Source organism: Oryx dammah, unplaced genomic scaffold (genome assembly GCF_014754425.2).
Source record: "Oryx dammah isolate SB20612 unplaced genomic scaffold, SCBI_Odam_1.1 HiC_scaffold_4, whole genome shotgun sequence".
NCBI classification, from domain to species: Eukaryota; Metazoa; Chordata; class Mammalia; order Artiodactyla; family Bovidae; genus Oryx; species Oryx dammah.
Window position 1 is genome coordinate 80,385,149 of NW_024070188.1, and position 26,861 is coordinate 80,412,009.

General features: G+C 39.2%; 1 protein-coding gene across 1 annotated transcript in view; it reads left to right on the top strand.

Annotated features, from left to right (window-relative positions):
• Positions 1-26,861, top strand: part of ARID1B (AT-rich interaction domain 1B) — a 420,009-nt gene that overhangs the window by 312,746 nt on the left and 80,402 nt on the right. Inside the window, exon 6 of the mRNA XM_040238889.1 lies at positions 10,135-10,224. Coding sequence (XP_040094823.1) covers positions 10,135-10,224 — 90 coding nt within the window. The remainder of the gene's footprint in view (positions 1-10,134; positions 10,225-26,861) is intronic.

Genomic DNA, 26,861 nt, shown 5'->3' on the forward strand with positions numbered 1-26,861 from the left:
CACCTTCCTTACCCTGATAGAGCACCTCCTGGTAAGAGTGAGATCCTGTTTAAAACACACCAAACATGAGTAAGTACTGGGAGTCCATAGTCAAGTCCTTTAGTAAACTGTTCACTGTAAGCACTAAGCTGCACACTGAGCAGATTCCACATTTTAAATGTCTGCTTTGGAGCACACTGGGGTAGCTGGCTTCATGAATCTGAATAAGAAAAAAATTTTTCTCTTTATTGAAACAGATTAAACAGGAGACACCTACAGAGAGATGCTATACTCAAAATAATTTATGGATTTTTTAAAACATCTAAATAAATGCCTAAGACTAGGACATTTCATTGAATTTATGGATTATTGAAAGCTCATTTTTCACTCACACCGTTGCTCTTAGGTATTATGCAGGTATTTCGGTTTACTATAAAGATGACCGGGGAAGCTGCTGCTGGCATTGCAGAACTGCACTATCTAATCACATTGATTTGGATATGATCGTAGATAAGATGTTCAGTGATTTCCGTAGATATGGAGCTCACCATGCTATCCACCATTGCCATCTATAAACAAAATCATGTTTGTCCTTTATCACAACAAAGAAAAGATCCTAACCAATACTTTGTGTTAGGATCAGGTATTTGTAAAGAGGCCTTACAAATAGCTGAGAAAAGAAGAGAAACAAAAGGCAAAGGAGAAAAAGAAAAATATACCCATCTGAAAGCAGAGTTCCAAAAAATAGCAAGGAGTAATAAGAAAGCCTTTGTAAGTGACCATTGCAAAGAAATAGAGGAAAACTAGAGTAGGAAAAATAGAGGAATTGCAAAGAATAGAGGAAATAGAGCATTGCAAAGAAATAGAGGAAAAATAGAGTAGGAAAGACTAGAGATCTGTTCAAGAAAATTAGACATACCAAGGAAATACTTCATGCAAATACAGGCGTAATAAAGGACAGCAATGGTATGAACCTAAGAGAAGCAGAAGATATTAAGAGGAGGTGGCAAGAATACACAGAAGAACTATATAAAAAAGATCTTAATGACCCAGATAACCACGATCATGTGATCACTCTCACCTAGAACCAGACATCCTGGAATGCGAAGTCAAGTGGGCCTTAAGAAGTGTCGCTATGAACAAGGTAGTTAGAGGTTATGGAATTCTAGCTGAGCTGTTTCAAACCCTAAAAGATGATGCTGTGAAAGTGCTGCACTCAGTATGCCAGCAATTTTGGAAAACTCAGCAATGGCCGTGGGACTAGAAGAGGTCAGTTTTCATTTCAATCCCAAAGAAGGGCAATGGCAAAGAAGGTTCAAACTACCACACAATTGCACTCACTATTCACATGCTCGCAAGTAATGCTCAAAATCCTCCAGGCTAGGCTTCAACAGTACGTGAACTGAGAACTTCTAGATATTCAAGCTGGATTCAGAAAAGGCACCAGAGATCAAATTGCCAACATCCATTGGATCATAGAAAAAGCAAGAGAGTTCCAGAAAAACATCTACTTCTGTTTGCTTGACTACACTAAAGCCTTTGGATGTGTGGATCACAACAAACTGTGGAAAATTCTGAAAGAGATGGGAATATCAGACCACCTTACCTGCCTCCTAAGAAACCTGTATGCAGGTCAAGAAGCAACAATTAGAAATGGACGTGGAACAACGGACTGGTTCCAAATTGTAAAAGGAGTACATCAAGGTTGTACATTGTCACCCTGCCTACTTAGCTTATATGCAGAGTACATCATGCGAAACACTGGGCTGGAAAAAGCACAGGCTGGAATCAAGATTGCTGGGAGAAATATCAATAATCTCAGATATGCATATGACACTACCCTTATGGCAGAAAGAAAAGAGGAACTAAAGAACCTCTTGAAGGTTATTACATAAAAGACCAGGACACCAAAAAGAGTGTCTAACAGGCTTTAATGGGGAAGCGCTTCCGGGCGGGGTTCCCGGACCCTAACGAGGCAGGTGGAGGAAGTCCGCACCGGGACTGTGCTGGGGAGTGGTTTATATGCGTTCGTTGTGGGGGATGGTCAGGCCAGATCGCCCAAAAAGGTAAGGTTGGTGAACGGGGGTTTGGATAGGTCGCCAGGCCGAGGCGTCGCGTGGCTGGGGTGGGGCAGCTCTAGCTGGCGAAGTGTGCTGTCATTGGTCCCCAGGATCTGGGAGGCTCCTTCTTTTAGGGACTTCACCCGCCGGCGGGAGAGAGGAGGGGCGGCCCATCATGGCCCTGGGGTCCGGCCTTACAAAGGTGAAAGAGATGAATGAAAAAATCTGGCTTAAAACTCAATATTCAGAAATCTAAGGTCATGGCATCTGGTCCTATCACTTCATGGCAAATAGATGGGGAAACAATGAAAATAGTGACAGACTTTATTTTCTTGGGCTCTAAAACCACTGTGGACAGTGACTGCTGCCATGAAATTAAAAGACCTTGCTCCTTGGAAGAAAACCTATGACAAACCTAGACAGCATATTAAAAAGCAGAGACATTACTTTGCCAACAAAGGTCCATTTAGTCAAAGCTATAAGAGTTGGACCTTAAAGAAGGCTGAGCGCCAGTGAACTGATGCTCTTGAACTGTGGTGTTGGAGAAGACTCTTGAGAGTCCCTTGGACTACAAGGAGATCAAACCAGTCAATCCTGAAGGAAATCAACCCTGAATATTCATTGGAAGGACTGATGATGAAGCTGAAATGCTAGTGCTTTGGCCAACTGATGTGAAGAGCTGACTCATTGGAAAAGACCCAATGCTGGGAAAGATTGAAGGCGGAAAGAAAAGGGGATGACAGTATGAGATGATTGGATGGCATCACCGACTCAATGGACATGAGTTTGGGCAACTCTGGGAGATGGTGAAGAACAGGGAAGCCTGACATACTGCAGTCCACGGGGTCACAAAAAGTTAGACACGACTGGGTGACTGAACAATAACAACAACAAGTACTTTGTGTTTTAGGAATGAAAGGAAGTAGCTGCAAAATATAAGAAATTATATCCTCCAGAAAATCTATAAAGTCAGACTGTGGCAGAGGAGTCTCATGTTCTGCTTGAGAGAGCTGATTTCCATAACATGAAGTATGAGGATGTATTAGAAAAATGCAACCCAGTGTCTTAGTTTGGGATGCACAGAATTGAATAATGAATGACAGTGCAAAATGAAAGTTGATCATGACTGTGATGTATTTGTAATTGGTAGCAGTAATTTTTACAATGTGTGCTTTCAAAAACCACAGCAACTCCTCACTAAAGTTAGTGACTACCAAGATTTCTTGAAAAGTGGGAGAATAATTAAGTTGCTAATTGCTCAAAACTATAAAATATATATTGATTTTTGTAGCAGCAGTCCAGGGGAAGAATGTGGTCACAGTAGAATTATTCACAAAACGGAAATATTTCTCATTTCTTCTCAATATTCAACAACAGCCACAGCTGGCAATTTAATTCACATAATTTGCAGGTCGTGTGTTTCCTAAGAAGCCTGTCTTACCCTTATTAATTTAAAAAAAATAAATTATGAATAGGATCAAGTGTTTGTCACTAAACACCTCATGATCCCCGCACACCCTAACGATCTTTATTGAGCAAGATGGGCTAACAAAATCGTTAAGGTCTCTGTGAGTCAATGTGTCATTTCATGTTAATTTAAAGAAGCCAATCCTCTTGAAATACTAATGGTGAAATATCACTTAGTACAGTGCCTTGTATACAGTAAGTACGGAGAGGTTTTTTTTAATGTCATTTTTTACATTCAAGTAAAACCATCTCCAGTTTATATAAGAAATTGTTAAGACAGATAAATATGCTTTCCAGATGTTGCTCTGTCTTTATCCACTTTTTCCCAGTGTCAGTTAATGTAGTAAAATTGGAGAGGGAGAATGGATTTGAGGCAGGAAAGCTGAGAACTGGTAGTGTCTGTCATTAAAACTCCAGATTTACCCTGTTGATTAATTATATCATTATTCCACCTTGGTTGACTAAATCCATCTTGTGAAAGTGAAGTCATTCAGTCATGTCCAACTCTTTGTGACCCCATGGATTATACAATTCATGGAATTCTCTAGGCCAGAATACTGGATTGGGTAGCCTTTCCCTTCTCCAGGGGATCTGCCCAACCCAGAGATCAAACCCAGCTCTCCCACATTGCAGGTGGATTCTTTACCAGCTGAGCCACAAGGGAAGCCCAAATCCATCTTAGGTTGATTTTTTTTTTTTTTTTTAAGCGACAACAGTGTGAAGGGAAGAAATGCTTTTCTCCTGGCCACTACAACTTTTGAAAAATGAGATTTCTGGGTATTGTCTATTAGTATTATTTAGAGATAGCATGGTATTACTTTTAAAAAGGTGAATGATTTGCTTGCCAGAGGCTGTTGTAGTTCAGAGTTAGTGTGCTTATTCTTATTGAGTTCCTGTAGTTGTATGCTATAGTAATTTAGAAAGGAATTTATCCAGGGAAATTTTGGCCTCAATAAATGATTAATGTAGAAATCCTGCTTATCTCATGTTTATTCTCTGCTGCCCCAACACAACAGTGATAGAGTGTAACTTAAATATGATTGCATCTGATCAATAGTTCTGATTTATTTGTTTCAGTCTGGCCAAAAAATGTTGGGAGCATAAGACTGCAAGGAATTGCTTCTCTAAAAATATATCTGCTAAATGCACTTGCCATTTAAATCTTAGAACTGCACTTGAATTAAGTGCTGGGGAATCCAGGGCACCCTATACTAGATCTGATTGGAAGAGGGCACAAACTAAACTCTTACTGGCATTTGTTTATGTAGGCCTCTTTACCAAGTTTGGAGGGTGTGCTGGCTTTCTAAGTCATCACTGTTGTTAATAAATGCCATTTGATATTGACTGGCTTTCTGAGCAAGTGTTCTTGAATGTTTCTTTAATGATATTGTAGTTTAGAATAGCGATCAGCGACTACCACCTTTGGGCCAAATCCAGCTTGCCACCTGTTTTTGTAAATAAAGTTTTATTTATGCTGCTCTGTTTACATGTTGTCTGTGGCTTCTTTTGCACGACAGCAGCTGAGTTGAATGGTTGAGACAGAGAACATATGGCCTGCAAAACCTGAAATGTATCCTGTCTGGCAGTTTATAGGAAAAAGTTTGCCTGTCGTACTCTGGAATAGTAAGATAAAGCTACATGATCACTGATAACTTATAAAGATCTAACTATTAGTCTGCACTTGGTTTCTGGAGTAGTCAGCCACACATTTATTTAATCAACAAATATTTATTGAATGCTTACTTATATGTCTGGTTCAAAGGATATAGTAGGGGAAAAAAACAGAGTTCTCAGTACTCACAGAATTTATGTTCTGGTGAGAATAGGACAAATGATACCGAGAAGTAAGATAAGAATTACCGGGAGTGTTAAGACTATGTTGCCTATAAGAAACAGAACTTAAACTTGAGAGTATTGGCTGCCCCACCATCTTGGTCTCTGAAGTATACCAGGCTATAACATATTCAGGTCTCAGGCCGTCCACTGTAAGTTATACATTACTAGATGTGTGCTAATTAACCAAAAGTATACCTATTAGCCTGTCTCTCTCCGTTTTGTTATAAACTAAAATCCTAATGTTTTGTTCTTTCAAATGTTTAATTGATGATTATTTTGATTTAGTTCTTAAAAGCTATTTTTAATTAGAAAAATTCCCTCAAAGCCTCTCCTAGTGTTAAAATCCTAAGGAAAATACTAGCTAACCAAATACAATAGTGTGTTTGTGCTCAGTTGTTCAGTCATGTCCGACTCTTTGCAACTCCGTGGACTACAGCCCACCACACTCCTCGGTCCATGGAATTTTCCAGGCGAGAACCCTGGATTGGGTTGCTATTTCCTTCTCCAGGGGATCTTCCCAACTCAGGGATTGAACCCAGGTCTCTTGCATCTCCTTCATTGGCAGGCGGTTTCTTTACCACTGAGCCACTAGGGAAGCCCCAAACTCACAATTTTACACACACACAAATACTGAGGTGTAGAGTATATCTGTACACATTGGTGTACATAATCTCTTCACTGAGAGAGGCTAGAAGCAGTAACTCCTCAGAAATAATGAGCAGGCCCAATGCCCAGATTTTAGTCTCTTAACACCATTCTCCACTAGAAAGAACCAGAGCTCTGAAGAGAGGTGATTGATTATAGGACTGGGGTGAGGAAAATAAAAGATGAACCTGGAATACCTTGTGACTTCTAAAAAATAAAGATTTGAAGGAGCTTCTAATGGTCGAAGCTGGAACAATTTGAGCAACAAAATAATGGCACAATTGGATTTTAATCCATGAGTGTGTGAGTTTTCTGTTCAGTATGACAAATCATCACAATTTAGCAGCATAGAACAACACACATTTATTAATATCACGTTTTCCCTGGTCACAAGTCCAGTCACAGCCTCACTAGGTCCTCTTCTCAGGGTTGAAAGGCTCTAGTCCAAGTATTGGGTTGTCTCATACTCATCTGGAGGCTCAACTCAGGGATACTTTGCTTCTAGTCTCATTCAGACTGTTTGGAAGAATTTGTTTCTAGTGTTTGTAGAAGTGAGGCCCTGAAGTTCCAGAGGCTGCCTTGTCCTTGCCGTGCGGCTCAGTTCCCATCATAGAAGCTTACTTCGTCAAGGCCATCGGGAGCATCCTTCAGCTCAAAGAAGGCCTAAGCCCTCTCTTGGCATCAGGCCTCACAGGGTTACCTCCCATTTGATTATTTCAAAGTCAACTGATTTGGACTTTAATTATGTCTATAAAATCCCTTTAACTTTGCCATATAAAATAATTTTAGAAATGATATCCCATCACTTCTGTTATATTCTTTGATTAGAAACCAAGTCACAGGTTCTGCCCTCTGAAAAAGTGGAGATTACATAAGAATTTGACTCACTGGAAGTCATTCTGTGATGTGTCTGCCACATTGAGTCCATATGGATAGAAGCAGTCTAATAAATATCTAAACAAGTGGAGAAGAGATAATTCTTCCTCATAGTAGATTCCCATTCACAAATGTGGAAGGAAAGAGGGAAATAAAGAATTACCATTAGCAAGCACCATTGTAATGAATGCTGCAGACAGGATTCTCGAATGGATGCTAAAATTAGTGGGTGCAAGATTGAGGAGACACAGGATTTGCAGAGTCTCAAATATCTCCCCTAAGATACTCATCAACTACAAAGAGCAAAATGCAGTAACTGTTTTTTGGAGCTTGGTAGACAACAGCTTTGCCAAGTAATCAAGGCAAAAGTCAACACAAATGAAACATCAGTGTCATTAACCTCTTGGTAGAATGAACTGAAAAGGGCACAACACTTTTAACATACACGTCCCAAAATGCATTACCTTGCTTCAGTCCTGACAAAATAACAGACTAAGCCAAATTGAGGAACATTCTACGACACGACTGATCTGAACTCTTCAAAAGCATCGAGGTCATAAATGTAAGGAAAGACAGATTAGACTGAAGGAGACCGAGGAGAGATAACAACTAGATGCAATATGAGATCCTAGAATGGAAAAAAGAAGCACTGACTGGAAAAAAAATGGTAAAATTCAAATATCTTTAGTAACTTCTTACCATTTTAAGTTCCTCTTGATAATTATATAAAGGTTCTATAAGATGTGATCACTAGGAGAGGTGGGCTAAGGGATATACAACAGCCCCTTATACAGGTGCTACTAGTGGTAAAGAAGCCACCTGCCAATGCAAAAAATGTGAAAGATGCAGGTTCGATCCCTGGGTTGGGAAGATCCCCTCAGGGAGGAACTGACAACCCACTCCAGTATTCTTGCCTGGAAAATCCCATGGTCAGAGGAGTCTGGCAAAGAGTTGGACACAACTGAGCACAGCACTCTTGTACTAGCTTTATAGCTTTACTCTGAGTCTTAAATTAATTACACATAGGAGCTCTTCTGTAAAAAATTTTAATGTAAACTTGTGCTTAGAATTTTAAGTTGGCAAAAGCAGACGTTAAGGTCATTTACTGATGTTTCATTTTTTAGTTGCATGAAAAATTGTGGACAGTACTGTGTACATAGCCATTGAAGAGTGAATATCTCCATGTGAAGTGGTGGAATTTGTTCTACCTCACAGATAGTGCTTGCATCACCACATTGTGCTTACATCATCATAGACACAGTCTAGGGGCAAAATGAGACTTTCTTTAAACACTTAGTTTTACTGTTAAAGCCTTCTCATGAATTTGGTTTATTTACTACATATGAAAACATTCTCTTTTAAAATATTTACCACACTTTGTTCAAAAGGTTTTACTTAACATCATACATATGACATATAGAAATCTATGATTCACGAGGTGTTCAGTGATTTAGATTGGTTCAAAAAGCTCTGAATTGTCTTCTTTATATGGACAGTGGACAGAAATGGATCATCTATATTATGTTTCTCAAACATGTTTTCTGATCATGTCACAGTCATCTGCTGTGACTATGCTTATACCTATGCTAATGGGAGATGAAGTTATTTCTTAGTAACTATGAAACTACCAATGGAAAGACAGGGATTGAAACCAAATGGAGAATTTAAAACAGTTTGGGCAAGTCTATCATTACCATGAAAAGACTCTTTGTTTCTTTAAAGGACAGATTTAGTAAATGAGTAGATAACTCATAGCTTTAAAGAGAGATCTCTTAAATGCACCAGACAACCACTAGTGCTGCTTAGATATGGCAGTATTTTATAAATTCATGAGCTTTCTTACAGCCTTTTTTATGTTGCCTTGAAATATGGTATATAAGAGCAGTACCTGGGGCATGTATAGTATAAGTAGTGGTGTCCTGTATTAACATAGAATTACTGTTTTGTTTGTTTGTTTGTTTGTTTTTTACTATCATGAGTCTATGAATTCAGTCTGTCATGTAGAAACAATTATTAAAATGTAAGCACTTACTATCTTACTGCAACTGATTCCCCAGTGACATTTTAAAAAGTCAGTATTTGGCTGCAGAGTGCTTTAAATTTCTAAATGGACTGGAGCTTAGGGGCCGTAGGGCATTTCATAGGAAGCACATGACCCTGAGTGGACACACAGCAACTTTTGTGTATCTGTAGCCAAGTTGATGGCAGTGTTTACCGTAGAAGTTGTTTTTACCCAAATGTAAGTATTTTTGCTTTATTTATTTGGTACTAATACTAATTTACTGCAGATGTCTAAGAGTAAATGAATAGTTAAACAGTGCTTTGAGGATTATGCTAAATTCATCTGCCTTTAATACTTTTACTCAGAAATGTATCTATACTTCTCAGGTGGAAAGTGAGCTGATTGTTCTTAAATTAAAAAATCATGTCTCTAGACCTCATATAATTCATTCTGTCTTTAGTTAATAAAATAAAATTTTTTGTTTTATTTTAATAAAGTTAATTAAAGTGTTTTGCTTTAATTCCTATTCTCAGATTAAGGACCATGAAATAACAAAGATTTATTAATTATTTGTTATGCTGATGGAGGGACTAAAGGAGTAAACAACTTGATTCCTATCTCATGGCGCTTACCTTACAGTTTGAAAAGACAAAAAGCAAATATTAAATGGAAATCAGATAGTTGGTAAATAGACACTATTGCTCTGTTAGCAATAAAGATTAAAAGATGCAGAATAGTGTTTCTTCTTTAGTGATAATGTACACTATATTTTATAGTTGTGTGTCTTTTAGTTGAACTTTCCTTCTAAGTTTTTGTTAAATCTGTGATTGACTTAGAAGTTTTTTAGAAGTCAGTTGTTATTGCTATGTTAAGTAAATATTACTCATAAAAGATTGTTGGCCACTATGCTGCTTGCCCACTTGGGAGTCTGAGTTGACTTCATCAGTCTGGGATTTTGTTAAACGTATTGTAGAAGTGTGTGTCAAGAGATTTGAGCTTGTAGATTGATTTGTGAATTTGGGAACTCATACAGTAGAAAATTGAGCTTTTCAGGAGGTGATTTGATAAATATGTTTATGCATGCTTCCTCTTTGCTTTACAAAAAAAGTATAAAATATCACTCTCTTTGAGCTGTATGTTTTTCTTTGTGGAGCGATACCTTTTGTGATCATGAAGATTAAATACATTTAACTGTGTCTTGGTTTTACACAATTGTAACATTAATGCAGAGGGTTCCCTATCCCCACTTCCTCTCCTGTGTTTTTACAGGAAGTCAGATGCCCCCCCAGCCACCTGGGAGCCAGTCAGAATCCAGTTCTCATCCTGCCTTGAGCCAGTCACCAATGCCACAGGAAAGAGGTTGGTCTTCAGTTCATATCTTATATACCTTTGTGTTTTGAGTATATAAGGTTTGAGTTTGCTTACCTATGTACCTGCTTATACACATTTTTTTAAAGGCTATTATATTTTCTCATCAGATGAAAGAAATACCTAAGAACCTACATATAACAATAAATACTGAAAATGAAGGATGGTTTCTGGTAGATTGGGTGGTTTTACCAAATCCCAGATCAAGCTCCAGAGAATCTGCGTGTCCACATAGAACCAGGAAGTATAGTTTAAACATGACTGCAGTCTGATATTTGATCTAGCTGTGTAAAAATGACTATTAATCATTGAATTTTGGTATTGGTCCTAATGAGGTAAAGTGCATCTGTTTAGCTGTTTTGATCAATTACTTATCCCATGATATTTAACAGTAAATTTTTAAATGCATGATAAAACCTTATATTGTAGAATTATAGGATCTTAGAAATGGAGCTGACCTGGAAGACTGTAGAGTCCATTCATCTCAATTTATGAATAAAGAAATTGAGAACCGTAGAGGTTCTATATGACCTTCTCATTCTCAGAGACTAGTTCGTGTCAGAGCCAGAAAAAGCAATGTGAGCTTTTCCTGAGCATTCAGATGGTCCCACATCTGCAGACTCTGACCTTTCACTCAGTTCTGCAAGTTGACCGCCATATATTATTGTCTTGACTGAGGCCTTAGTCCTTCATTAGTTTGCTTCTGTCTTCTTTCCGCCTTTTGGAGGAAAAGTTACTCTTACTGATGGTGGACATGGTGATCTAGCCCGGTGAGAGTAGACAGGATTTACAAGTGTGCTGTTCCCTGTAGTGCTGTGCCCGGCCACCGCCTCCTGCTGCCCAAGAGTCAAGCCTTGCCCGCCTGCCCCGCCCCCTGCAGTGGAGATGCCACTTTGCTTCACTCCCCTTCCTCTCTCACTTGCCAGGAAGACAAAAGTTGCTGGCTTGATAGCTAATATTTAAAGGCTCCTGACCCCTAATGTTTATAATTATTTCTGTATGAGTTGTAAAGATGATAATTTGTTTCTAATTAGATGAAGTTTCATTTATTTTACATATTAAAAACTCAGCAACATGTTATTTAGAAAGTTATACCAATAAAAAGATGGATTACCCTTATCTCTACATCATTTGTGTTAAAATGAATGTTTAGTAGGAATAAAATGAAATTTTAATTTCTAATACCTTTACATATTTAACTTTTTATCATTTAATGTGCAGTTAATACTTTAATTCCCTTATCAAAATACTACGATATGTTTTAATAATGGAGTAATAATGGTTTTTAAGCTTCAGAGTGCATGAGAACCATCTGGAGAACTTGTTAAGCTGGATTGCTAGGCCACACTGCAGGTTTCTGATTCTGCATCAGAAAATCCAAATCTCCAACCAGTTCCCCAGTGCTGCTGATGCTGCTGGTCCAAGGACCATACTCGAGAACCACTGCTTTATCATGATGCTATAGTGTGTTTTAATCATTGTGTGATGTGTGTATTTGTTTCTCTATAAACTTTCCACTGTGGCCTCCTGTAAATTGGTCTTGTATGTCACATCCTCTGTATAAATCGCTTGTTCTGTGTTAACTCCCCTGTGGCTCTGTTGTCTGGGAAATATGACAGACACTTCTGGAGGAGCACTGGAGCCAAGCCAGTGGGAGTTTCCCCAGACTCCCTTTTCATGGCTATCAGTTGTACCTGCCTTGTGGTGCTGGGTCAAGGAAGTGAAGTAAAAAAGAGCAGAGGAAGTTATCCTGCACTGAAAGCCCGCTCAGGCCAGCCCCAGAGCTAAAATGAAGGTGCTTGTTGTTTCATTTTCACCATAAACCTGTAACATCATTCCTACTGGGAGAATTCTTCTTATTTTGTGAGCATCAGAAGATAAGAGGTACTTTATTTGGAAATCCTACAATAAACCTTTATTGCTACAAACTGAAAAAGAACCCCTCTTCTACATTCTCCGGTGTCTTTTCAGCCCCTTCCACCTGATACACATTTAAGAAATTTGAAAGTGTAGAATGCCAAATGTGAAGGACAAGATGACAGGAAATTTAGTTAAATCAAACTTTTAACCTAAATGAATACATTTGCAAGACAAAATCCAAGGTGTTCCTCTGGTGTCGCTGCGTGGAAACCACTTGTTGATATGTTTGGGTTTTTTTCCCCCTCTTATGTATAGTGTGATTTCGGTAACTAGTAGTGGATACATAACTGACAACCAGGCTAGTTTTAATGACCATTTCCTTCAAATAGTAAAAGACGACTTTTATAATTTGCTAAATCTGAATTGATTTTTATGAACGTGCTCTTCTAACTTCCCTGAGCCTGTGCTGGAGGCACCATGTGCATACCTTGGATGGTGCTTTGCCATGTATGAGTTAAATTTCCTCTAAAATTGGATAGCAAGTACTTTTTTTTAAATGACTTTATTTGTTTAAATATAGGAAGATATGTTAGCTCCTACCTGATAACATTTGATGATGTGTTTTAATGGCAGATGACAAATCATTTTAATGATTTGATACAATAATGAAAAGCATTTTTTGTTTGTTTTACCATCATTTGGTATGTACCAACAATATATATAGTGCAAAGTAAATCTAAGAAAGCCTTTACTATAAAATTCCCCAGTATTGATTCCCATGTAATTTAACTTACTTTATATCTTTATAAGTTATATACCCTCTCCCCTTATTTAAGGAAGTAATGAAAGAAGAGGAAAAAAATATATTCAGTTAGCATCTTATTTTTTAAAATGTATTCTTTCTCAGAAACCATGGACCCTGATAGACAAGATAAGGCACAGCTTCTGTACTGCTGAGTGCTAAAATAACCAAGCTAAACACTTCCTTTTACACTTACTTGTTTTAACAAGTAAGATTATAAGAGAGTAAAATTCCACAATTATACACATTTTCTTTAATATACCCATAGGAGATAGATTTACTTTAATGGCGGAGAATCCAGAAACACACTTGCCCAGAGACACCTGCACAAAACAAGACTGCTTTCCTGTGGAGTGCAACGTTCTGGGTCCTTCCCACACTCCTTGTGGGAGTCAGCCGGGCTGACCTACCACCCTGGCGCTCAGTCCCTTCAGGCTCAAGAAGTTACTGTCTTGCTCTGCTGTCATTTTGGGGGTTTGATCTTTGTATTCCCATTCAGGAAGAACTTTTATTAATAAATTACATATCCTGTTGAGAATTTTGCAAATCTGAGGCTGTCCTAGGGTCCGAACCATGCTGGCAGCAGCAAGGCCATCTCCTTGTCCCGAGGTTGAGCACAGAGTCCGTGCTCCATCTAGACCTGGGGCCCTGCAGTGCCCACCCCCTCTTTACTTGGTGGTCCTGGTGTCAAGTATATCAAAAGGCAGCAGTCACAAATTCATTTTCCCACATTGTGTGCAGGCAAAAATAAGTGTATCTATAGTTTGCTATTTCCCATCTACAAAGGTGTATGTGGGTATGGCCATTAGAATTTACAGGAAGGAGGGAGACACTCTGGAGATCTATTGACTTCTTTATCCTTATGTAGTATTGTCTCCTCTATGTTTCATGTACTTCCCAGTATAAAACTTGATTTATACTCTCCTGTTTGCATACTATGTGGTGCTTCTTACTAAGTGAATAAAAAAAAAATTAGTTCAGATTCTTTGGTATTAACTTTTTCATTACTGATGTTTGTTTTTTTTTAAATGTCAAAACTTCAGCTTAGTATTGCCATTGATTTTTATTTAAACCAAATCTTTTCTCTCTAGACCTCATATAACAACATGCTCTCACCCAAAAAATCAAATACTATGAATTATACGAACTAAGGCATTGGAAGAATAGTTAAGATAACCCTAAAATACTGAAATATATTTTACAAGAAAATTGTAGCCAACATGTTTAGATTCGCTTTATCCTTATTTCTTAATCTTTAACATATATATCTTAAAATTTGAAAAGGGCAGTAAGAAATGGCTTACTAGTAGATTGTCCTGTTTTCTAGCAGGGAATATAGGATAGCCATCTGAGTAGATAAATAAGTATAATTATTATTAACATCAAAATGATCACATTTTTAACCTCTGTAAAATGTTAAGCTTAATGAAACTAGCAAATGCCCTTCTAGTTTATTGGATTAGCAATTAGGTGAAAACGTTTCAAGAAGGCTTATTTATTTGGACAGATGTAGAGAGGTTCAGAATTAATTTTTTGAAAACCTTTTAATTGAATTCCCTTTTAATTTTCACAGTGGTGTCTAGTTAAATATTCATGTTAGTGCTAGTGGTTTTCTGAAGCTCTGAACTAGATCTGGATTCTCAAAAATCAACATAGGTTATTTAACCCTTTTCATCTGGCAGGCCAGCAGGGACTTCCTTAGTGTAATCCCATAGTATTTGAATAATTAGAAGGTAGTAATGAGGATTTAATTAGTCCTTGAGATATGCTGAAAGCAGAACCACTAAGAACCTTCCCTTTTGGATATGGCTTGCAAGCAGAATTGATGCTGCTCCCAGACTGTGATGTGCTAGGAAATATATTCTGTTGCTGGAGGCAGTACTTAGGCACCATTCCGTGACCGTATGGAGGGCGTCCTGGGTGAGATTTTCCAGAATTATTGGGTTCTCCCACCCCCAGCCTTCATTCTTGTCCAGCTACAGGACAACCTTTCTTCCTCTCTCAACTGTTTAAATAGGTTTGTAGTTAAAGTCTACAGTATTACTATACCTAATTGAGAATTGTCTTTTACTGTATCAGTGGTGCCAAAATTAGACAGGCTAGACAAGTTGTGTAGCAGCTACCCTGTAGTTTCAGGACAGGGAAAAAAATAACAAAATATTGCAGTTTTACATATCTTGAGTGTTTAATCCAGCCAAACTTAGTTCTTGACAGCTGTATGTCAGATGAATCACAAAATTCTCATCTTTGGAATCTGATATTCACAGTGATATTTATCAGTAGCTCCATTTTTATAAACACAAATAGTGCCATTTTCCAGACAAAGTGTGTAGCAGATGGTTGAGCTCAGGCATTTAGATGTTCTTTTTGTGTGCTACCATAAGAAGGTGAATCAGAATCTCTGTACTTCGAAATATAAGGTTACAAACTTACATATTTTAAGTAGATTGAATAGAATATGTCTTTGTTCTGTAATTAATCCCAAATGTTAAATGCTTTGATATAGTTTATTCCCACTCTTTAATGGTGTATGTTAGCTTCTTTTCAGCATGAGTAGAATTCCTTATCAGATTTCTAAGCACATTCTATTGGGACGGGGTAAATCTTTCTCTTCCTTTTTAATGGGAAGGACAGAAAAGAGATCTCTTAAAATAAATCCAGTGTCTTTCTGTAGATTAGACTGAACTCTTGAGGGCCAGAACCAAATCTTATTTATGCCCTGCATCCTTACGCTACAGCAGCACCTTCTATATAATAGGTGCTCAACAGAGATTGAGTTGAAGGACAGGAAATAATTCAGCCTTCACAACCATTCAGAAGTTTCAGATCTATTCAGACCACAGAACAACCGAAGAACAAAATGTTTCTTGCTCTGAAATTAAGAAAGCTTACCATATTGATATGTCTTCTTTCACTTTTACCATTATAAGTCATTTGCTGTAGCACAGTGTTTCTCTCTCTTTCACCAGCTTAAAGCTGCCACTTCCATCTTCCACTCTTCCAGAAATATTTCTACAATCATACAGACAAAGTGTCAGTCTGAGATGGGGTGCTCACACCTGGAGCCTCACAGTAAAGTCCATTGTTTAGAGGCCAGCAATGCTCTTTGCAAACCCAGAATATTTAAAGGGAAATAAGTAAAACTTTGAAAAAGTTTTTAATGCCGCTGGCTTATTTCCTAGTGATATCCACACCAAAAATCAGTTTTGAAATTTTTAAAATTATTTTTGTACATCTTAATTGACCTAACTTAGTTACAAGAACAGATTAACCAATAAGTACAGAAATGGAAGATACCACCGAGATAATGGTTAAGGAGTTGGAAATGGGATTGTGTGTGTGTGTGTGTGTGTGTGTGTGTGCGTGTGCAAACTACAGAAATTATTTTGTCACTCTTTCTCTGAGGTTCTCAGAGGAGGATCTCCCAGTCGACCTGTCTATTTGTTCTTGCATGTAAAGGTTCTTATCACTTACATTGTGAGCATACTAACTGTAAAATGATGTTGCCTTTCAGGACAAGGGTATTGTCAAAAAGAGAAAGTAGATTCCTTTCCTCAAGCCTTGTTGTGTAAATATGGTAGATCAGGGTGTTAAGGCATTCATGACAGTCTACCCTCACCCCCAGATGCAATTAATTTAGCCTCCACTCTTAATTGAGGATCTCTTTTTTATAATCGGTGGCAGATGAAAATAAACTCAAATGGGAGGTACCGTACAAGAGAGACTATCTAAGAAGTTGTTTCTAATTTCTTCAGCCCCAGAACTCTGCCTTTGGGCTGGATTGTGGACCAAGCCAAAGCTACTCAGTAATGAAGGGAATAGAAGTATAGCAATTGCATGAGGGTTAGTGTTGAATTCCTATTAAGTCTGCTGTCTAGAGATCTGTTCACCAAAGAGCTCGGGGAAATAAATACCACTACAATAAAAATCAGTTTGTGTTCATTGTAGAATCATCAGTCTGAATTTTAGAATATTTTAAAAGAAGCATAGTTTTGTTACCTTTGTATGTGCAGTAATTTTTTTGAATTGCCGATTAAAGCTTGTTTTTAATAGTTAACACTCATATGTAATTGGCTCATTATTCTTCCGTGAAAGTATTTGAGAACATCTGGATCTTAGGTAAATTCAGCATTGTGCATTGTGTGCACTTATTTATAACAACATGTTTTTTCCTGTGCTTTATGGGTCTGTACCTCAGTGAAAGACTGCTGTTTGCTTTGTTCCCCAAGCCAGAAAGCTTGAAGGCATCCTTGATGTCTTTTTCTCTCCCATCAGCTCTACACTAGGCACCCTGTTCTGTGGACTCTACCCCTCAGTGGTTTCTCACATCCTCCTTTTCTTGGCTTTCACCAGCATGATCCCAGCCCACGCCACTGAGGCTCCATCAATACCTCCCAGCCACTTCCTGTCAACTTTGCTCCCTCCACTCCGCTTTCCAGGCTGCATCCAGAATGGTCTCTCCCGAAGAATGGTGACACCATGTCATTCCCTTCATAAAAGCCTTTAAGAGCTTGCCCTGCCTTTAGAGAGAAGCCTGGCTGTGCTTGGTTACAGGGCGCCATCTCACCTGCCCAGCCTCCCTTTCTGGGCTCGCTCTCATCTCTCTCCTGCCTCATGGTCTCCAGCCATGGTCTTCTGAGATCTTCATGTATGCTGCTCTCCAACCCTTTTGCCACCCACTCCTCAACCCTCCTCCCTCCCCGACCTGTGGCCCCCTGGCCCACCTTTACTAATCTTTCGTATCCTCCAAACAGCCTGACACCTCGTAGGTCCTTGAGTCCAGTCTGAGTTTCCTAATGGAACAAAGAAGGAAGCATCGCCTAATAGGCCAGCACCGTCCCGTGCAGGCAGGCAGTGCTCAGGAGCCCTGGAGGGGTTACTGCTGGAGTTCTCTCCCCAGGGAGAGCTCTGTGAGGACCAGGACCGTGGGGCCTTGGCCAGTGTCTTACTCTAGTGCCTCTTAGATACATTCTTTTCCTCATTTTAATCTTCAGGGAATTTGGGGCCAAAAATCTGGATTTAGGTGCAAATTTACTACTAACTGCTTTTGTGACCTTGGACAAGTAATTGAATTTCTTCCTCATTTGTAAAGTAGGGATCAAAGTGTCCCATGGATTTCTTGCATGGATCAAATGCAACCTTGTATCAAAAAGTTATCTATTGCAAAGCACTGTGCATAAACATCAGGCACAGATGACTGTGGTGAGACTGGGTTGAAAGCCTGAAAAAGTTACTTCTTTGCTTCTTCCAGCAGGTAGGGACACATAAAATTGGCTTCACCCTCAGCACTGAAGTTGACTTTTGCAGCTAAACTCCAAAGAATTATCTAAGGAAAGGCCAAATATTTTGCTCCCATCTGCCATCTGGGTAGTCAGTCCGGTCCCTCCCCTGACTCTGATTTTCCTGATGATAGATGATGTCAGTAGCTAAGAGAGGGCGTCGTGGGGGCAGGTGGGGAGGACTTAGATGCTGTCGCTTGTGCCTCTGAGTAGTGGGTGTGGTGGTGAAGGAAAGGGAGAGGGAGCGATTGTGCCAGTTAACCTGAAAGCACAGCTGGGAGAACACTGGGGGGCCTGGGCTACAGCCTTGAACGGGTCATTAGTTTCTGTCTTCCTTGGAGCAGTTCATATTGTGAAGAGAAGCAGGCAGGCAACTAAACACTGAAGATATTAAAATGTAACAAGAATATTCTTTAAAATCTATTTTTCTCTCCAAATGGGAATCTGACACCTATTTGCGATGAGAAATGGTTCTGTGTTTACAGTCGGAGCCTCTGCTAAGGTGATGCAGCGTGTGACCGTGATTTCACACATGCGGGGAAACATCTTATATTGAACCGCCCTGAAGAAACAAGGCAGCTCTTCTATGAATGTTTAACAGATGCCAACATGAAAATAAACCATCCATGTGCCAAAGGAAAAACGTGCCTTGCCTTTTGGTGGCGGGTGGAGCCTTGGGTGTTTTCTGGGTGTCCTAACCATGCTCAAGAGGCCCCCCTGACAAGGCGCCGTGCTCATGTGGACCTGGTGCTGGGCTCACATGCTCCCCTGCAGTAGCCGGAGCACTTGTGCTCTCTCTTTGCTGTTCTCTTTCATGGATGGGATGAACCATGATCTGGGTCTTGTGCCTAACGCTGTTTTTTCCATCAGGATTTAAGGTCTCCATTGCTTACATTGCAGAATGTGTTGTCTTGCATGTAGAATGAAAGGATGTACAGTTGGAGGCTTAGGTCCACATTTAAATGCCTTCCAGTTTAATTTTCTGAAATTCCTTGTATTTGCTCCATTACTTATTTGACTTTCTTTCTAAGTCAATTTTCTAACACCCTTCAACTTAGAGATGCATTTTCCGTGGATGACCCTTTAACCCGTCAGTGATTGTTTTGGAGTTGTGACAGCCCGTCGTTGCCTGTTGGATTCATGGAGCTTTCCTCTCTGTTTTTCCATGGAGCATCTCCTCCAGATATGCTTTAAGGCCTAAGTATAATTTCATCTATTCTTTAAATATTCTTAAAGATAAGGTATATCTCTGTCTTGTCCAGTGAAGAATTTTTTCTCATTCATACCACATAAAAATATTCTATATTCATTTCATCTCCTACATGGAAAAGGTGATTTGTGTATAATGACTACATAAATCAGTTCCTTAAAAAAATTTTTTTTGATCTGCCAAGGTTTAGACAGTCACTGTGGATTTTTCTTTTCTGTAAGAATTTTCTTTTTTGCAAGTAAGAGCATCATATAGCATTTTTTTCTGAACCAGGAAAAATATCCACTTAATAAACCACAAATAATAGCATGTTGAAGAAAATATTTGAAAGGTCTTGAAAACTCACTTATCTAATAATGATGTGGATAGACATTTTAGAAATGCTAATTCTCTGTTAGGCCTGTTTTCTAAGATTCCAAGATAGTAATATGTTTTCTTAAAAACACATTAAGGAAAACAGAAGCCTCTTTAGCTTAGTCTTTAATACTAGCCTCTGTATAAAGATTGAAGAATTAATAACATTTTCCTAGACTTAACATGACTTCTACTGCCATGTAATAGAATAGATTGTCTAGGAATTTTCCACTGATCCGAATATCCATAGGAGCATGACCCTGGTGAGATCATTCTTAACCTGCAGACTGAATGACTTCAGATTGGGTCCTGCAGCCCCACCACCAGTGCTGCTTTCAGCTATTGGGTAAATGGGAAATGGTGTTCAAAGAATTGTCAGATTATAATGAAATATCTAAATGAGCCCATGTGCCTTTGGAATGAACTTTAGAACAAGTGGTTAGCCCCTTACTAGGTGGTGGGAACAAGTCTGGCCAAAATTGGGCCTTTATCACACAAGTTCAAGGTTCCTCAACAAGCCCTCAGCTGAAGACTGATATGCCCTTATCTGGGGCAAGGTCTAGGAGGTTCTCTTTAGAACTGGAAATAGAATCTCCTTTCAAAAAAACCTAATAGATTGATCTATCCATTGCATAAGTGTTTATCAAGCTAGTGATTCACATAGGTGCTTGTAACTCAGTAATAGACAAAAATCAAGATCCTTCCTCTCTACATTGAGGGTTTGTTCAGGCACTTGACAGGACTCTTGACATCTATCTCACCATCTAGCTTTCTTCTCTTTTTCTTCCTCCCCCTCTTCTCTTTCCACTCCCCCAGCTCACTGTCTTAATAGGCAAACTCCAGGGACCCTGCAAGATTAGGAAGGATGTATCCTGAGTCTTAACACCGCTCAGAACTAATCACTACTGTAGCTATTGATTGAGTGGCCTGAAACTGACGGGCTTCTGTTTTCTGAGCCAAGTAATGTGGCCAGCCAATTATTTCTGGAACTAGCTATCAGGAAAAGGGCACTGGCTTCTGGATAGTGAGCTGAGTGAGGAAGGCTGCCCATCAGCTATAACTGGCTCTGCTGGAGGATGGAGCCAGCCAGCCCAGCACAGTGACGCAGAGCTGCGTGCACTTGGGCAAGGGCATCGAACCATTTGCCAGGAGACCACTGGGTGTGGCCACTGGGAGAATTAACCACGGTCCAGGAATTTGAAGCACTTTCCACTGTTGCCATGGTGCATGGTTTGAAAGGGAGCCTGGCAAGGGAAGCTAGTTTGAAAATTTGGGGTCACTCAGATGGGTAATAAATGGTGGGTTGTATTTAAAAATAATATGAATAATAATACCTGTCACTTACTGAGCCTCTGCTGTGTTCAGGCACTAAGCTGTATGATTTACAAAGCATGCTCACATTTACTCTTACGAGGTAGACTCAGTAGTCATCCACCTTTTTCAGAGAAGGAAATTAAGGCTTGACTATTAACTTGCTGAAGTGTCCTAACCATAAGTGGTGAGGCCAGAACTTGAATCTGCAGTGACAGTGGAGATGGACAGAGCGGATGTATTTGGCAGATATTTAGGTGATAGAAATAATGGTGCTTTCTGGCCCATTAGGCTATCAGCCGTCAATTGTTCTTGCCTTGAATAGCTGTCCTCTTTTTGCCACAAATGATTACTTGAACATACTCTGAACGAGGAACCAAACCATCACATTTATTAAACTGTTTTCCCAAAGTAAAAGTAAATGGATTCTGAATGAAGATGTGTTCTTATTCATTAAAAAACCTGTACTATTTCGTTCCAGTTCTGTGCCAGTCACCTGGCTTGGTCCAGAGGAGACAGATGCAAAGAGAATGTGTTTGTTTAAAGCCTCAGTGCTCACAGTCTGAGGGAAGACAGTCACCCCCACAAATAATGATAAAACTGTGACAGCTGCTCTCTGTCAGCTAACATACAGCATAGAAAAGTATCTTTTTTTCTGGAAGGCCAGGGAATGCCATGGGAGCAGCAGGAGGAGGAGCCAGGAAGGACAGCATGTCAGTCTCATGGTGGTAAATGACCCTCTAGGCACTCAGTATTCAACAGAGGACACAATCTAGCAGTCTGTTTTCAATCTGTGCCTCTCAAGCATGGGTTTTTTAGTTGAAAATATGTATATAAAATATCAGAGATCATTGCACATAATCAGGGTAGAAACTTTTTTATGAAGCATACAGTGTATGTGTGAATACTGAATGTTAATGTATAGACATATATGTGTACTCATATATACACATTGAATCTTGGCAGAAGATATATTTCTTTACTATGGATTGTGGTAAAAAAAAAAATACTTGAAAGTGGTTTCAGTGAATTAATCTCTGTGAGCTTCACTGTCTTCATAGCTGTTTTGAAGTTTAAAAGAATAATGAACAAAGCCATTAGCACATAATAACTGCTCATTAAAAGTCAACTGTTATTAGACTAGTGAATAGTCCATTGCCAGGAACATGAGAGATGGTCCGTAAATATTTGTTAAGTGGATGAATGTATGAAGAAAGCAAGTTAGGTAAAAGCGTGAGTGATCGAATCAGAGTGGGTCCTCCATGATGACCATGTAGACATGATGGGTCTGGAGAAACAGTCAGGTCACATTTGAAAAGACGACTGCTGGACTGTTCAGCTTCATTCTGTTAAGCAATGGAGTCAGTGGCTAGTTTTTGAACAAACACTTGAATATCCCTGGAGAGATGAGAAAGGATGAAATCCATGGCATAAAGTGGAGGTCCTGCCTTGGATGCTAGGAAGAGATTTCCTTCTGAAAGGAGGAAAATCTGTAAAGATAGGACATGGATATTGGGGTACATAGGTGAGAGCAGGCTGTCTTAAGGGTGGCTCTGCCTTTTCCTGTGGTCTCTTTACATTTAGCAGCAGGGCTAGCAGAAGGCTTCAAGAAAGGGATTGGAAATGTAAACCTAACTATAGACAAAGTGAAAGTGAAGTCGCTCAGTCATGTCTGACTCTTTGTGACCCCATGGATTGTAGCCTACCAGGCTCCTCCGTCCATGGAATTTTCCAGGCAAGAGTACTGGAGTGGGTTGCCATTTCCTTCTCCAGGGGATCTTCCCAACCCAGGGATAGAACCCAGGTCTCCCACATTGCAGGCAGATGCTTTACCATCTAAGCCACCAGGGCAGCCCATAGTCAAGACCAGAGCAAATAGAAGGGTGCCCAGTGACCACTGGGTTTCAGCTAAATGCAGACTTTGGCTTCCAGGAATGAACATTGCAGCATCCACTTTGCTAGTCAGACCTATTCTTAGTCTTATTCAGATCTAGTTAGATTTACCTCCATCCTACCTTCAGCTAAGGGCTCAACTTAAACAGGACTTCTTCTGGGAGACCTCCCTTGTCCCCAGTCCAAATTGGCTTCCCCAATGCACGAGACCCAGGTTTGATCCCTGAGTCAGGAAGATCCCCTGGAGAAGGAAATGGCAACCCACTCCAGTACTCTTGCCTGGAAAATTCCATGGATGGAGGAGCCTGGTAGGCTACAGTCCATGGGGTCACAAAGAGTCAGACATGACTGAGCGACTTCACTTCCCTTCCTATACCTTCAGAGTACCTGTACTTCTGTTTCCTTTTGCTCATACTTACTCTTAGTTGTTTGTTGGTGGCTGTCTCTGCCATTAGAATGTGAAGTCCACGGGGCAGAGCCTGAGTGCTCACTGTTTACATCCCAGCACCTAGCATGCTACCCAGAATCTGTCTCAGTTATTTTGTGATTTTATCATTTTTCCCTGTTGATAAGTTTTATTGTCTACTCAACTAAATTGTAATTCTTCAAAGACAAGGATCACATCTTTTACTTTAAAAAAAAAAAAAGATGTTTTTTCTTAACTGCATTTCCATGAATGCCCAGAGTAAAATTGGGGCATGCTAGTAGAAGATTTCTATGTCATTATTGTGGGTTGAGTTACCAATGTGATACCTTAGATCAGAACGCACGCAGTGAATGGCTTGTAGCATCACTAAAAAGGCAACAGTAATACCTTTGTATGGCATTCTCATGGTGTTTTTCAGTTTAGAAAAGTACAGCCACATGTTTTTCTTATTTGATTCTCAGAATGGTCTTGTAAGCCAGGATAGGAAATGCATTCACTGTTTTATACAAGAGAACCTGTGGTCTACACAGTGGATAGTGGAGGCAGCCTCTGTAACCCACATCTGATTCTGAATAGATGGCATGCTTGCATGCGTGTGTTTCCTATTACTGCAGTACCTTTCCTCTCAGAATGGAGCTTCCACTTTGTCAAGTTTGATTGTACACGTGTTTGTGGTCACATATACATATAATGAAGGATTCAAAAATAGTAAATCCACTTATATAAACCTTCTATGCATATACTTTATGGATGAAATGTGTAACCCATATTTTCATGTAAAGTTTCTAAGATTTCCAAATAAGTTCTTTTATATAATATGAATAATAATTATCTAAATTAGTACTTTTTTCCAAAGTTTGATTTTTCCATGTTAGATTATTTACCAGTTCCATAATACACCTAGTTAGTTTGGTTTTCTAAACTCAGATGGTTAATAACTAGAAAAATTACACAACTTGTTTATTTTTTAAAAAAAGTCTTCATTCTTTTAACCGTCAGTTTTTCTATTCATAAATTGTGCTACAACCTGCCATTTTATAATAACTTTCTAAAGGAAGCAAAATACAATCAAACATGTCACCATAAATAGAAAATTCTTGGTTGAAATTTATTTTTTGGAAACATTTTAACATTTATTTCATTCAAAATAAAGGTTAAAATAAAACAAAATGAAGACTGTCCCTCAAATAAATGTGCATGCAAATTACAAACCTGAATTAGATATTTTTAAAAAGTTTAAGCCATAATCATGGAGAACTAGAAGTGTCTCTACAAATATTGTATGTCTTCCCTCTCTGCATTTAACAGGTGAGGAAACAGAGGCAGAAAGGCTAGGTTAATTGCTGTATTCTGCACAGCAAACGTGGAAGGCCCACGACTGATGTCCTAGTCCTTGCTGTCATACCATGCTGCCTCTCTTGCTTTTCTTTTTTGAGCATATAACAGTAGTAACAGGTAGTGATTATTGAAAGCTCACTGTGTATGTGTGCCAGGCACTGTTGTAAGTTTTTTGCATGTATCATCTCATTTAATCCCCACAGCAACCTTATGAGAGAGATAACAATCTATTTTATAGATGAGGAAACAAGTAATGGACATGCAGATCTCTATATGCAGGATGAAAAGTAGAAATACTTCTTTTTTTTATTAACTTCTGCCTTCTAATTTTTTATTAGTTCATTTAGATTATGACTGTATTCAATAACCTTTTAAAAATATGGTTATATACATAATGGAGGCTTCCCTGGTGGTTCAGCCGTAAAGAATCCACCCGTCTGCCAATGCAGGAGATGAGGTTCAATCCCTGGGTTGGGAAAATCCCCTGGAGAAGGAAATGGCAACCCACTCTAGTATTCTTGCCTGGGAGATCCCATGGGCTGAGGAGTATGGCAGACTACAGTCCATAGGGTCACAATGAGTTGGATCACAACTAAACAACAACAATCCATAGTGGAAGTCGTTTTTAGCAGGATTGGTGCTGGCCTTTAATCGTGACGATATATGATGTATCACTTTTCCTACCTCCTAACTAGTCTTCTGGGCTTCCCTGGTGGCTCAGAGGTTAAAGCGTCTGCCTGCAATGAGGGAGACCTGGGTTCGATCCCTGGGTTGGGAAGATCCCCTGGAGAAGGAAATGGCAACCCACTCCAGTATTCTTGCCTGGAGAATCCCATGGATGGAGGAGCCTGGTGGGCTACAGTCCACAGGGTCGCAAAGAGTTGGACACGACTGAGCGACTTCACTTCACTTTAACTAGTCTTCTAACCTGTAGCCTTACTTTCCCTCAGTCCTTTCTTCATGCTGCATATTATGGTGGGATTAGCTTTTGAAAATGCAAGTCAGATCACATTGTTTTCCTGCCAAGACTGTGTACGGCCTTTGCCAGTGTTAATCAGACCAGATTTTCATAGGATTGCAGATGGAAAAGTTTTGGTGAACCACGCAGCTATTTGGTAATAACAGCTGAATATGCAAGATGAAATACTTCCTAGTCATGACATAGAGTGGCCAACAGAAAATGGACTAATGATATAAATAGTTCTAGAAAAAGAGTTGAAACTGCTGTAAAATAAAATGTTCAACTTTACTCATGGTAAAGGAAATGCACAGTCTAACACAAATTATAAAACATCCCTGAAAGGATACATTAAAAAACCACTTGCCTTTGGCCAGGGAGACTAAGAGGTAGGAGACAAGAGTGTATATTTTTTTAACCTTTTGGAATTTGTAGACAGTTACACAAGTATTGGAGTAATGTGGATCCCACATACTTAAAAAATGAAGAAATAAAAACTACCTTCTTCATGCTGGTTGGAAACTGCACCTGAATATGTGGAGTGTTCAGAAGTTAAAATATACTCATAGCAATTTATAAACCAGAAAATTATCATCATCATCTCTTTTGTGTATCACATTTCAGATTACAGGACATTTTCATGTGCCATTTCAGTTATCTTACAGCAACCTCATCCACATTTTAAGATGAGGAAGCTGAGCCTCAGGTAAATTATGATTCACCTAAAGTCACACTGCTAGTTTTGATCAGTTCACACACTGCAGCATATTTACATAAATATGTCTACCCTACTAGATTCTGAGCTATTGACACAAGCAAAACTATAATCTAGGCCTTCTGTTCCCAGTTAGCTGCCATTCAATGATTATAGCTCAGAAAAGAGTCAAGGAAATTATGTCACCTCCTTTCATTGTCTTGGGAATTACATGGAAAGGGATGAGTCTAACCAAAAAGTAAGATTTCAGAAACCTCTTGTAAGTAGTGCCATTGTAAAAGCATACAGAGAAAAGAATGGAATTTTTTTCTCTCTGTATTTTCATTTTAACTTCTATGAAACGAGGTGGATTCCATATGCCATAGAACCTTGTCTCCAAGTTGTGGAATTTGATGATGTTACATATTCCATTTGGATTAACTTTAACATTTCACCTCTTTAGGAGCCTTTTCACAAACTTATTTTCTGCAAAATTCCAGTG